Source organism: Chiloscyllium punctatum, chromosome 5 (genome assembly GCF_047496795.1).
Source record: "Chiloscyllium punctatum isolate Juve2018m chromosome 5, sChiPun1.3, whole genome shotgun sequence".
Lineage (NCBI taxonomy): Eukaryota > Metazoa > Chordata > Chondrichthyes > Orectolobiformes > Hemiscylliidae > Chiloscyllium > Chiloscyllium punctatum.
Genome location: NC_092743.1, coordinates 110933183 through 110947779, shown reverse-complemented (window position 1 = coordinate 110947779; position 14597 = coordinate 110933183). Strand labels below are relative to the sequence as shown.

The window sequence follows — 14597 nt, the reverse complement described above, 5'->3', positions numbered from 1 at the left end:
CAAGGGGCACAGTTTCAGAATCAGCATCTCCTATTTAAGACAGCAATCAATAGAAATTTCTTTGGTTGTTATCTTTGGAAACATATCGCCCAGAGAGCAGTGGAGCCTGAATCGTTTGAATATATTCAAGGCTGCATATGGGAAGTTTTGATGTATAAAGGAATTGAGTGTTATGGAGAACACAAAGGAAAGTGAGTTGTGACCATGATCACTTCAGCCATGATCTTACTGAATGGTGGAACAGGATCAAGAGACTGAATTGCCTACGCAAGCTTCTGTTTCTTATAGAATGTGCAAAATGAAATTGCAGAGAGTTACAGCAAAATGACAGAGAAATTCACAAATTACTTTGCTTCAGAATTTGCCAAGGAGGCAGGTCAGTTAAACAAGACATCAAAGAATGATATTAGAATTACTATAAATGTATTTGAAACAGAATCAGCCTACCTACCTCAACACTGTCCTATCCCCCCAGTCCAGGAACTCCCCACATACGTTCGAGACACAACCCATGCCCTCCACCTCCTCCAAGACTTTTGTTTCCCCGGCCCCCAACGCCTCAACTTCACCATGGATATCCAATCCCTCTACACCTCCATCCACCATGACCAGGGCCTCCAAGCCCTCCGTTTCTTCGTCTCCCGACGTCCCGAACAGTACCCTTCCACCGACACTCTCATTCGTTCAGCCGAACTAGTCCTCACCCTTTACAATTTCTCCTTCGAATCCTCCCACTTCCTCCAAACCAAAAGGGTAGCCATGGGCACCCGTATGAGCCCCAGCTATGCCTGTCTCTTTGTTTGCTATGTAGAACAGTCCATCTTCCGTAATTACACTGGCACCACTCCCCACCTCTTCCTCCGCTACATTGATGACTGCATTGGCGCCACCTCGTGTTCCCGCAAGGAGGTTGAGCAATTCATTAACTTCACCAACACATTCCACCCTGACCTTAAATTTACCTGGACCATCTCTGACACCTCCCTCCCCTTCCTGGACCTCTCCATCTCCATTAATGACGACCGACTTGACACCAACAGTTTTTACAAACCCACCGACCCCCCACAGCTACCTGGCTTACACCTCTTCCCACCCTATCTCCTGCAAAAATGCCATCCCGTATTCCCAATTCCTCTGCTTTTGCCGTATCTGCTCCCAGGAGGACCAGTTCCACCACAGAACACACCAGATGGCCTCCTTTTTTAGAGACCGCAATTTCCCTTCCCACGTGGTTAAAGACGTCCTCCAATGCATCTCGTCCACATCCCACACCTCCGCCCTCAAATCCCAGCCCTCCAACTGTAACAAGGAAAGAACCCCCCCCGGTGCCTTCCACCCTACCAACCTTCGCATAAACCAAATCAGCCACCAACATTTCCGCCACCTCCAAACAGACCCCACCACCAGGGATATATTTCCCTCCCCACCACTTTCCACCTTCCGCAAAGACCGTTCCCTCCGTGACTACCTCGTCAGGTCCATGCCCCCCAACAACCCACCCTCCCATCCTGGCACCTTCCCCTGTCACCGTAGGAATTGCAAAACCTGTGCCCACACCTTCTCCCTCACCTCCATCCAAGGCCCTAAAGGAGCCTTCCACATCCACCAATATCATTTATTGTATCTGTTGCTCCTGATGCAGTCTCCTCTATATTGGGGAGACTGGGCGCCTCCTAGCAGAGTGTTTTAGGGAACATCTCTGAGATACCCACACCAAACAACCACTCCACCCTGTGGCCCAACATTTCAACTCCCCCTCCCACTCAGCTGAGGACATGGAGGTCATGGGCCTCCTTCACCACCGCTCCCTCACCACCCAACGCCTGGAGGAAGAATGCCTCATCTTCAGCCTCGGAACACTTCAACCCCAGGACACCAATGTGGACTTCACCAGTTTCCTCATTTCCCCTTCCCCACCTCACCCCAGTTCCAAACTTCCAGCTCAGCACCATCCCCATGGCCTGTCCTACCTGCCTATCTTCTTTTCCACCTATCCACTCCACCCTCTTTCTGACCTATCACCTTCATCCCACCCCCATCCACCCATTGTACTCTTTGCTACCTTCCCCCACCCTCCTCCCTGACCTATCACCTTCATCCCTACCCCCATTCACCTATTGTACTCTATGCTCCTTTCTCCCCACCCCCACCCTCCTCTCATTTATCTCTCCACTCAGCAGGCACTCTGTCTATGTTCCTGATGAAGGGCTTTTGCCCGAAACATCGATTTTCCTGCTCCTCGGATGCTACCTGACTGCTGTGCTTTTCCAGCACCACCCTACTCCAGGATAAAAGTAAGGTCCCACGAGGAACTGTGCTGGGAATAAAATCAGATGGATAACCTGGCATTTATGTATGCACTGGAAATTAGAGACACACCCTGCTCTGTAACCCTGCAAATTCCTGCTTACCCAAATCTGAAGGTTTCTACCAAAATTGGGAGAGTTGCCCCACAGACTGGTCAAGCATCAGCCTTCATAGCCAAGCTCACAGAATCATCAACAAAATCAGAACTCATGTTCAAAATCATCTTCAAATCATATCCTGCGGCTAAAAACCCAGATGCCATCATCACATCCCTGTGCATGTCCCCCAGCTGCAGGACAGTACAACGACACTTTGTGGCTCAGTGGTATACAGTCAGGTCAGATAGATTCCAAATAGATCTAAACCGGGCAGCTATGAGATACTGTGGGCCATCGCCAGCAGCAGAGCCTGTATTCAATCACAACGTGTAACCTCATGGTCTGGCAAATATATCTCACTCTGCCATTACCATCAAACAAAAATTAGAGCAGGTTTTAATTCCTGTCAGTTACCCTGGCCTATTATTGTGGTAAATGAGTTGGGACCTAAGGTTTCCGACTCAATGGAGTATTTGTGGAGGGCTCCTGTCACTGGGAGTTTCAACTTGCTAGGGAATTTCTGTGCTGTCAGCTGCATTAGTCTTTCTGCGCCGTCCAGTGTATGGAAGGGCTGCGGCTATCTGGGGTCTGGAAGATTTGGCCATTATCTGGAATGTCAAGGTAAACCAGCATCCATAGCAATGGTCAGCTGCTGTACCTTTTTGTGTTCAACTCTTTCCCCCCCAACAATGTCAAGACTCACACCACACCTCTCCACCAAATCAAGATCAGTGCTTGCCCTTTCCCAACCTACATATCCCTTTCCCCACCAAAAATGTTCACCAGCGCCTTCCACATCTACCCTTCAATGAAACTTAGATTGTACTCATTATCTCCTATCCCCTACACTTAACACTTCACCCCCCCCCCCTCCCACTCTGTCCCACCATCCACTTAATCCATGGACTGTGTTCACCCCATCCTGACTCATAGTCTACAGTCCAGCTGTTGTCTGGTAAACTGGTATTACTGGAAAGTGTGCAACATTTTGAGTGTAAGTTTAGTTCATCTAATGAATTAGCAGTTTCTTGGTAAAAGGTACTAGTTGGTCAACGTTAACTCCTCTTTATTCAGTATCTCCAAATTAACCCTGTGTGTAAAACTTAACTTTTGGTGTGTTCGTTTATTTTTCCTATACCTCTAACTGTTTTCAAATTTGCAAATGTTGAGTGAACTTGCTTCACGTCCAACTCAATCATACTTATTTCTGAATTTGATCATTGGTAGAAACTAGAGAAAATGTGGACATGAATTTTGTGATAAAGTTGTGCTAACCTTCGGGTCTATCTCTCAGCAGTTGCAGAGCTTGGTGGAAGAGCAATCCGCCTTCTGTTCATATGCAGAGGTACTGAGGCAAACAGGGAGTACGACATCAGAGACTTGGCCCTTATCCTCATCCAGCTGTGCAATACCAACACCACCAACCAGTTCACAAGAGCCTGACTGCAATGCTGGAATAATTCTCCCAGTGCATTTGGTTTCAGCACTTAACCAAACTGATTCAGTATCAACTAAAACAGATATTGAACCCAACCTTGAACCTGACAAAGATGCAGACTTAAAAGTGGAAAAACAAACTCATCGGTCTGAAATGATGGATTTTAGAAGCATTCTGAAAAGTGTAAGGAACCACAACATTTTTAAAAATTAATTTATAGTTTGCAAAGCAAACCATGGCAAGGATGACTATTACTAATTCAATTAAAGCTTCCATACAACGTGCAACATTTCCACTCCCATCACATAATGTAAAAGTTGCACATTTTTCCATGTCCAAGAATGGTTTACTTCTCAGCTATGTATGCTGTCAGTTAGCATTCAGGCCATTTTACAAACCAATCCATCTCAGGTTCAAATATCTATTTCCTTTCGGAGAATGTCACTCTGTGCTCTTGTCTGTTATAACTGTAGAAGGGAGAGACTTACTTTCACTGCAGTGCAATGGTGTCTGTTTATTTGACAGCACTTTTCAAAAATATATACTGATTTTCACTTGGTGTTCAGGGTTTGGATTTCTCTCTGCAATATCACCCAAAATTGGAAAATTAAATAAGGAGGTTTGTTGTCACATGCCCAACCTGAAATTCAGTTTTCTATCCTCACCCTTTCCCCAATCCATCAGGGAAGCCTATTGGATGTCAGTAAATTGCAATTTCCCAGCTCAAATCCTGTAGGCCACCATTTTGGAAATTTGATGCACAGTGACCAGGCATCGATGGAAATTGCAGTCTTTTAAATACCTCATTTAATTTTGAAATTCCCCAAGTTTGTGATCCCCACCAACGTATGTAGGTTCCTGAATCCTGTATGAAACACATCAGATCAGTTTGTTCATGTTACTTTGGAAAATGCCTGTTGCAGAGTCAGGAAACCTTTAACAAGCAAGTTCAAAGGGTTTGCCAACTTCAAGAATCATGATTAGATGCTGCAATTACATTGTTAATATTGCGATTTGTGATAGGCTTCTGTCCTTAAAATATAATTTGATCATTAGATGGACCAGAATTATGTAAGTATTCAGATCTTATTGAGTGCTTTCTTCAGTAGTTTAAAAATCCCTTATGTATTCAACTGTATTGAGAATCTAATGTGTCATCTGGACTTTATGCTTTTATTTTTACATGATTGAAAGTCCATCTGTTGAGTCCATTTAGTTAAAAAAAAAACTGAACAAGAAGATATCCATCTGTTCAGTTATCTTCCAGGACTCTACTGTATAGAATTCTATCAGTTTCTTTTAATACCACTATGGAATGGAGTCTTGTTATGAATGTTTGGCTGAGTTCTCAACTGGTTTAATTGACTCAGCTTAACAGCAGTCATTAATATAATTGTTTATCAATTTTACAAGCAGTTGATTCAAAGGAGCTTTTGCATGGTGATTTATTTATTCTGACTAAGTTAAGAACAATTAAGGCAGTACTTCTTTCAAACTGGGATTTTGAGATTTTAATATTTGATAAATTTATGAGATCATTTGAGGACCATATTTTTAAAATGGAAATGGAATTGATAATTGAAATGCTCATGATACTGACAAAATAAACAGAGTTCAATGTGATATTACAGTGGTCATAAGCTGTGGACACTGTGCAAGTGAGTACGGAGGGGCATTGGAGGTGGGTGGATGGATGGGTAGATGAGGGGTGAAGGATGGGGGATATTGTTGTCACGAATACATTTGGACCAATGTCTTAGAGAATTTGACAAGGCCTTCTAACTTGCTGATCTTAATACTTGGCCACATCTGTTCCCAGCTTAGACCCACTTCAGAAAGCAGTGGCTGCAACTCCAAGTGAGTTCTGACACCCAGGAGATGGGGAACATGGCATCCTGCAATAGCCCAATTTACAATTCCCAAATCTAACATGACCCCAGAATTTTGAGCTATAAGATATTTTTCTGCCAAAAAGACCTCTCCAGTCAAAGCCTACTTTTCAGGTCTTACTCAGTAGCCCTGTAGAACATGGCATCTCAACTACATAGCAATTTTTAAAAAAATATGGTGAGCTTTTTCTCTCTCTGCGAACCAGGTAATGAGTTCCTGGCCCCATCATGCTCTTGGTCAGAAACGTTGTCCTTAATTCCCATCTAAATTGTTTGTCAATCACATTAAATCTATGCCCCTTCATTATTGACATTTCTGCTAAGAAGAATAATGGACCTGAGCGCAAATTCAGGCTTACACACAGATGCACCTCACTGTTCTGAGGTGTTTTACACTGTCAAATGTTTTCATGAGACATTGAACTGAGGCCTTAGCTCTCTGTCTCACAGTTGGATACAACAGATCCCTTTTCACAATTTTAAAAAAGAGCAGGGAGTGACCCCTTGTGGCCAATGTTTGCCCCTTGTCCACATCACAAAAACAGATGACGTTGTTATCTCGTTGCTGTTTGCAGATCCTGCTGTGTGCAAATTAGCTGGGATTTTATTTGTTCATGATTTGTGGTGTCATTGGCTGAACAATTGTTTATTGTCTATTCCTAATTACCTCTGAGACAATGGTGGTGAGTCACCGTTTTGAACTGCTGCAGTCTGTATGTGTGGGCACACTATTTGGAAGGGAGTTGTAAAATGTTGACCCAATGGTGCAAGAGCGTGTGTGACTTGGAGGGAAACTTACAAATCGTGGTGTTCTCACACACCTGCTGGCCCTGTCCTTCCAGATGATAGTGAATACAGGTTTGAAAGGCGCAGGATATTAGCGATGACCGTTAGGGAGTAAGTTCCTACAGTTCTTACATTATAACAGTAACTACACTTCAAAAATATGTAATTAGCCATAGACTCCTTTTAGAAAGTCCAGTCAATGTGCACGGTGCTGTGTAAATGTAGATATTTGTTCTGAAGCCCCTCCCCTCATTGAACACCTCCTATTACTCTGATAAAAGTTAAATACAGTGGATGCTGGAAATCTGAATTAAAAACAGTAAGCTGGAACAACTCAGCAGGTCTGGCTGCATTTGTGAAGAGAGATATGAAATTATCAGGAACTAACGACAGAGAACTGGAGGGACAGTGTGGATTGGGGGGTGCAAGGAGCAAGTGGAACAAATGGCATCTTCAGCCCTCAAAACTTTAACTCTCTTCCTTTCTCCTCAGATGCTGCTTGACCTGCTGAGTTTCTCCAACACTTTCTGTTTCTACTTCCCATTAATATGACTCTTCATGTAATTGTTTCCAGTCATTTTTTGTTGAATCATATAATAATAAATAGTAACACCGGTCAGTATCATACTGGAATGATGCAGCAATACAGTAATACAGCTTTACATAATATGGAAAAAGATTATTTATAGTAATTGAAGATTATGTAATGGGGTAACAAAAGAAACAGTAATATAGTAACAATTTTCAGTCAGATATATGATATGATGCAACACACTGTACAGTAACAAAGGGTGACAACATAGGACAGCATAACATAGTATTGTACTGAACAAAGCAACTTACAACAATGTAGGGCAATGCAAATTGTTTAGTATTTTTAACATAATATGGTGTTCTAATGTCTCCTACAATTTCATTACAAAACTAAATATAACACAGTGCCATATAGAGACATGCCAGTTCAAGTAACCAAAAGCTTGATCCAAGACAGAAATCTTTTACAATGTTTAAAGGAAGAAAATGAGGTAGAGAGGCAGATGTAGGGAAAGAATTTCAGAGCTTAGGGCTTTACCAGCTAAATACACAGCCATCAATCATGGAGTTACTAAACTCTGAATGCTCATGAGAGCAGATCTACATAACACCACAAAGCTTGGAGGATTACTGGGCTGAAAGACATTTATAGAAATGGGGTGATATGGTGAGAGACTACAAATCCATGGAGGAATTTGAAAACCAGGATAAGAATTTTAAAATTGAGTTGCTATTTGACGGGGAGTCAGTTTGTACTTCAGCAAACCAACGGGTGATGAGTGAACAGGACTTCATGTGAAATACAACACAGGGAGTAGAGCTGTGAATGACCTCGAGTTTATAGAAAGTAGGATATGGAAGGCTGGCCAAAGTGTCTCCACATAATCAAGTCTATTGGTAACAAAGACAGGAATGAAGATTTCAGCAAGTGAAAAGTTGAGATGGGAAATGTTGCCTGATGTTGTAGAGATCAAAACAGATATTGATCATCAGTTCAAATATGATATCAGAGCTGTGAGGAGTCTGATTTGGTCTTAGACAGTTGCCAAAGAGAGGGATGGAGTTGGTAGTTATATTTCTTGTGAGGACAGTTGCCAACAATTAATTAGAGGAAATGCAAGGCCTTATAATAAAAGGCAAAACATTTATAACAATTTTATTAAAATCTCTATTCCAGATTAAACAATCATTTAACCACCTCCGATCGCCAAATCCTGAAACAACTCAAAGTAATAAACACTCAAGAACATCCACATGGTATGTTGTAAGTTATTCTGGTAACTACAAACAAGTATTAATTGGTAGCAATATCTTAAAATGGATTAATAAGTAAAAGGAAAACTTGTCCAGTCTTATTAATTCCTTATTCAATGATATAAAAATGTTGTCAGAAAAATAGTCAACCAAAGCATCCCTGGAAGCTGTTAAGATCAATCTGCTGCTATTTACTTGATCTCACTGATTGGAGAATTTTGGATCTGCACCATTGATTGCAGAAAGGGCTATTAGTCATATCCAATATACAGGAAGAAGAGCTTTCAGGAAACCAGTTTACCAGCTGCCTCATCTAATCTGCAGATACCAGTTTAAGATTTTGATAATTCTTGCTAACATTGCATTTTAGTTTATTCTTGCTGGGCATGTCATCATAATGAATAGTGATAGTCATTCGCTTCCACTTAATTATACTAAAATAATAAATGATTTCACTTTCTAGCCTGAATTTGGAAATTCACAGATGTTTATTTATTTTATTTGAAATTCTAAGGTAAATCTAAAATACTAACGTCTTTCTTCATTGCAGATTCATGCACAAAGCTAGGCACCTTCTGTTACGTGATCAAATTCGTTACTACAAGACGAGAAATCTGCAGAAGATCTCACAAGGGACAAAGGAGTCTGATTAGTGTGGCTACGCTTCCTGATTGACTGCATTTTTCCTTATGTTTGTAAACTTCAGTGAACTCTCTATCATTTTGGTTTTAATATTACCACCTGTTACTCAAGTAATTATGCTGAACATTATACAGTTTTGCTGAATGTTAGTTATTAAAGTGATTAAACCAAAATAAATGAAACTTAAATACTCTATAATGGCAGGATCCACACTCTATCCATCTCATGTTTACCAACTTTATACACTCTGCAGAAAAAGAGTGAGTACTGATATAGATTAAAATGTTTCAACAATTTGTGTTAGGTACTTTGATCTTCCATCTGGTATTTAAAACAAAAAGCACTCAGTAATAGAAATTGAGCTAAAAGAGCAGGGGTAAGACATGTCAGTGTGGTTCAGTCCTCATTTGAAAGTTCTATATTTATATTTCTCTTAACGATTCATATGTCCAGTTGCAATACACAGTAGCTACCCCCCACCGTACCCGCGGGGGATACGTTCCAAGACCCACCGCAGAAGTCTGAAACCGTGGATAGGAACGAACCCATTCATTTAAATGGGAATGTACCTTCCCGGCAGCTTCCTGGTCCCTGGTCCCTGGTCCCTGGTCCCTGGCTCCCCATAATATGTTTGGGCTGTGGTAAACTGTGGGTAACTGAAACAACGGAAAGCGATTCCACAGAGACGGGGGTGGGGGGGGTCACCTGTAAACTTTCTATGAAAATGTGTCATGCTGTAATTACATTCCTCAGTAAAATGATATAGTGGCTTAACTTGAAGAATAGCGTTGCAGGTATCTCGCTGGTATCTGTCCTTAAGCCAAACTTTTATCGAAGTTGAGACTGGCCGTCCTATTCCACAATCTTAAAGTTTGTTAATCCCTACCTTTAATATGATACTTTTTCAAAGTTTTCCTAAAATCCATTCAAACAATATCCATTGTTATTTGCTTCTTCAACCTTTTCTGTTTCCTTGCCAATACATTTAACTACCTTAGTCAAACATAATCTGGTTTTCCATATCTGTGCTGTCTCCCCTTAATTAACTCAAACCTCTATGACTTCTTGATAATTCATCCTTTGATTGTTGTTTGTAAAACCTTATCCATTGTTAATATTAATCTGTCTCGTCCGCAGTTTCTTGTAACTGATGCTTTTCTCAAGTATTGGTGTTGCACTTGTTACTCTCCAATCCTCTGGCACCTCCTCGTTTCTAAGCAAGTTTGCCAAAATATAGCAAGACCTTATATTACCTCCAATTTGACCTCCTTTTGCAAGCCATCTGGACCAGACAATGTATCCCTGCTAAACATACCAATTTTTCCTATATTCTACTCCTGAATTTTCAGTATATTACCTGTATCATCTCCATGTCAACTTATGTTTGTAAGAGTGCATCTTCTTCTTTAGTAAAAACCAATGCTAAGTTTTTTAACTTTGTCATGTGCCTCTAAACATATACCACTCTCTTTGATTCAAAGACACCCCATCCTACATCTTACTATCTTTTTACATTTCAGATGAAGGTAGAAGGTCTTTGGGTTCCCTTTTGTGTTAACTACCATTCTATTCTCATATCGTCTCTTTGCTAATCTTATTTTCCCTTTGTCATCCATCCAACCTACTGGAGCGACTCTTTCCGAGCAATGAATGACATGGCATTGGTAAGAAAGTTGGAAACATCACATGAGATGGCCTACGAGGTGTTTGTGACTCAAAGGCCCAGAAATGCTGAGTGTGTCCTGCCCAGAGATTTGTACATCTGCTTTAATCTGAATTCCCACAAGGTGAGTGGCTGGTAGGGTGGAACTGGAAAGCATAGACACATTCCTAGAGTGTCCTGAGAGGAAATCTCCATTGGTCCTGTATGTGGTTTGCCCTTCAACTGATTGCCTACTGGTACCATCCTGTCTCCTTGTAAGGAAGGGACAACTGGAGTGAGGTCAAGTTCCCTTGTCCCTCACCCTGTAACCTTGCTGTCAATGTTGAGCACCAATGGCTGGAGTGATAATGTTCAGTTTCCATGCATTGATCCAGTAGCCATTCAGAGTATTGGATGTGACTCTCCATGGCAGCTGCCAACCTGCTGATGGAGACAGGCAGACACCTGCATGACAGGGGCAGCATTGGTGCTGTTCTGCAACCTTTGTGTGCCTGTGACAAACCTGTTTATTGCTTTTGTATCTGCACATACATTTCTCTGAAGCCCTGAATGGCCGGCAGCATGTGGATCCTCTCCTGCCTGAGGTTGAGCAGGGGTTAGGTCTTCAGCAGTTCTACATGAGCTGGTGACCTGGAGTGATTCTTTCTCAGCCACCTGCAGAGACGCAGCAGCAATGTCCTCACCAACTGCATCTCCACCTCAGATCTAGTTAACATATCCACTGAGGTATCTGAGCTGGTGGGGGGTGCAAGAGGCAGCCTTGCTGGTGCTCCTTTGAGGGTCCATGATGTCTTCCTCAAACATGGAGGAGACATTTTATTGCAGTTACACCCTCTGGGCTGCTGAGACCAAGCGGAAGCACTTGTACCATCAGGAGACAAGAGAGACAAGGCATCAGGAACAAGGGATAGATGTTTTGATATGTCAAGAGTATATTCACAGTGGTGGTAATGGAAGAGTAACACATCAATAGCCAATGCTTCTTACTTGGCTGTCAGGGTGTGGATGCTTTGACATCACCTGATGAGCAGTTTCTCTTCTCATTAGCTGGGGCCAGTATTACTCTCCTTGATGTTGGGTGCCACATCCTGGTTTTCAATATCCTATTGTGGGCTATTTTCCCCAGGAATAAGGCAATTGGGATGGATTGAGTGAGATAAAAGTATCTGGCGCAGTTGTCTGTGCTGGTGCAGATTAAAATGAGGCTTTATTTCATGTGTACACAAGTACAGGGATACAGGAGTACAGTGAAAAATACAATGTCACCATTCACAGTACCATCTTAGTCGCCAGGTAAGTAGTACAAAATCTTAGGTACAAAGTGAAAAAGTAAAGAAACAAGTTAAATGTTCTTGTCAGTACAAAATAGTAAATAAGAAATAAAGTTAGAAGTTCCAAATTACAGTCCTGATTTAACCATGGGCCTGCAGTTGCTCACATTGGGTTTTCACCATGAGGGCTCAATCTCTCTCCCACGCTGGGCTCGCTCTCTCGATCCTGCGTCTCTGCACTGCCATCTTGACACTGACTGCCATCCCGCTCACCAGCTGCCTCACATGGACCATCAGAGTCCTGCTCTGGTGCCGTTCCGGACTCCTTCGATCTGCTATGCCAGAGTTCTGCCCTGGCACAATAACTGCCTCAAGGCCAACGGCCAAGTCCCTGCTCTGGGTCCTCAGCTGCTGCCATTCATGACCGAGCTCCTTTCAGAAGGTAAGCAGAACAAAAAAAGAAGATGGTGGCACTAACCCTGACAGAGTAGAGAAGGTCTTTTGCCATTTTTCTGCATTGCTGAGCATCTGCCTGGACTGTGGGCACCACCTGACCCAGGAAACCACCTTGGACCAGGTTGTCAGTATTTGGTGTTGTGAACTTCTCTGGCAGTCCTGGGGTAAGATGACAGCCGTCCCTGCACCATCCCATCCACCAGGGCTTCCAAGTCCCTGTTTGAAAAGTGCAGTGCTAATTTCCCCTTGCCAGCCATATTTGGGGCAAGCAATACAAACAATGCTGGGTAGCTTCAGGCTGCCAGGACTTGACCTGGTGTACAAGGCCTTTTAAATATGAGACCACAACCAGGGATCCAGGGATGTTCCAGCAGTGATGAGGATTCTGGCCTACAGTGGAAAATAGGAAGGAGAGTGTACCATCGTGGTCCCATACCTTGGCTATGAGGCTAGTTTGGTAAGATACTGTGAGAAAACTCACTCAGTCTTGTGGAGAGAATTCTTCCAAGAAACTCAACAAAATTTACACTCGGCTGAGTTCGGTGAAGATTCAATCCATTGTATTTGGCATGGTTCATGCTTGAACAATTCACTTAATATACATCATGCGCTCTCTTTCATTGTTCTTCATATTGTCTCTTCCCCCCTCCCTTTTGAACTTCTTTCCATCCCCCTTGTCTCTAGCCTGTACCTGAATCATCTCCTTCTTACAGAACACCCATTGGACAGTTACAGTTCTTTTTTTCCTGTCAGTCTATATTTCCATTTTACCCTGACTGCATCCTCCCTTGCCCCATTTACATTAGCTCTCTATTAGTTTAGAAGCCCTACCTATGATTGTTCCTTGCTCTTCTCCTTTACAAGTCTAATTCCTTATGATACAATGATCATTCTTACTCAAGTGTTTGATCACAAACACTTCAGCCACCTCACTATTCAGCATCAGATTCAGCAATGCCTCTTTTGTAGTTAGAACAAGAACACTCTGGCCAAGGTGGTTCCCCTAATCACATTTGAAAATTCAACCTTTCTTATCCTTTATTCTAACATTGTAATGATTACTTGGCCAATTGAAGTTTGGTCAATATTTGTATCATTGTATAGTTCTTGTGTATATCTGTGATATTCCTGCAAATTTGCTCCTGATTCTCTCAGTAGCTGATGCCTATAGAATGCTCCAGTTATCTAATCATATTTCTCTTGCATCTTAACTCTAATCGAATAGAGACTGTCCTTGACCCCTCAAGGATATCCTCTGACTTAAAAATGTCTTCCCTGATCATTACAAACATAGAATCTCCCTTTGCTTTCTTCACTAGCTTTTCTGAACTGTTTGCATCCTTATATATTAACTTCAGTTAGATCTCATTTCATTGTTCTAAAATCCAGAAAATATAAGCCCATTGCATTCTCTCCTCATAGAACAATCTTCTCATCCCAAGATTCAATTCACTGAACCTTTGTCACATCCTTTCTGAGACAAGTATATTCTTCTTCTGATAAGTAGACCAAATTGTACACACTTGACCATAAGAGATAGGAGCAGAATTAGGCCATTTGACGCATTGAGTCTGATCCACCATTCGATCGTGACCGATATGTTTCTCAATCCCATTCTCCTGCCTGTTCCCTGTAACCTTTGATCCCCTTACTAATCCAGAACCTCCCTCTCTACATTTTAAATGCACTCATTGGCTTGACCCCCAAAACCTTCTGCAGCAATGAATTCCACAGATAAACCACCCTCTTCATTTCAGTCCCTTCACTCTGAGGATATGCATTCAGGTCATTGTCTCTCCAACTAATAGAAACATATTCTCCAAGTCCACTCCATGCAGACCTATCAATATTCTGTAAGTTTCAATCAAATACCCCATCTTCTTCTAAACTCCATTAAGTACAGGCCCAGAATCCTCATCTGCTCCTCATATGGCAAGCCCTTCCCCAGGATTATTCTTGTAAACCTTCTCTGGACCCCCTCCAAGGACAGCACATCCTCAGTTAGAAACGAAAACTGCTCACAATATATCAAATGTGGTCAGACCAGAGTTTCTTACAGCTTCAGCAGTACATCTCTGCTCTTGTATTCTAGCTTCTTGAAGTGAATGCTAACATTGCATTTGCCTTCCTAACTGCCATCTGAACCTACATGTTAACCTTAAAAGAATCCTGAACTAGGATTTCCAAGTTCCTTTGTGCTTAAGATTTCTAAAGCCTTTCCCCATTTAGAGAATAGTCTATGTCTCTTTTCTCCTTTCC

General features: G+C 42.1%; 1 protein-coding gene across 1 annotated transcript in view; it reads left to right on the top strand.

Moving 5' to 3' along the window:
• The window catches only part of itprid1 (ITPR interacting domain containing 1), a 111788-nt gene extending 102726 nt beyond the window's left edge, over positions 1–9062 (top strand). The window contains 3 exon segments of the mRNA XM_072569578.1: positions 3703–4026; positions 8230–8309; positions 8857–9062. Of these exon segments, the coding sequence (XP_072425679.1) occupies positions 3703–4026; positions 8230–8309; position 8857 (405 nt within the window). The 3' untranslated portion in view covers positions 8858–9062.
• The last annotated feature ends 5535 nt before the right edge of the window (positions 9063–14597 follow it).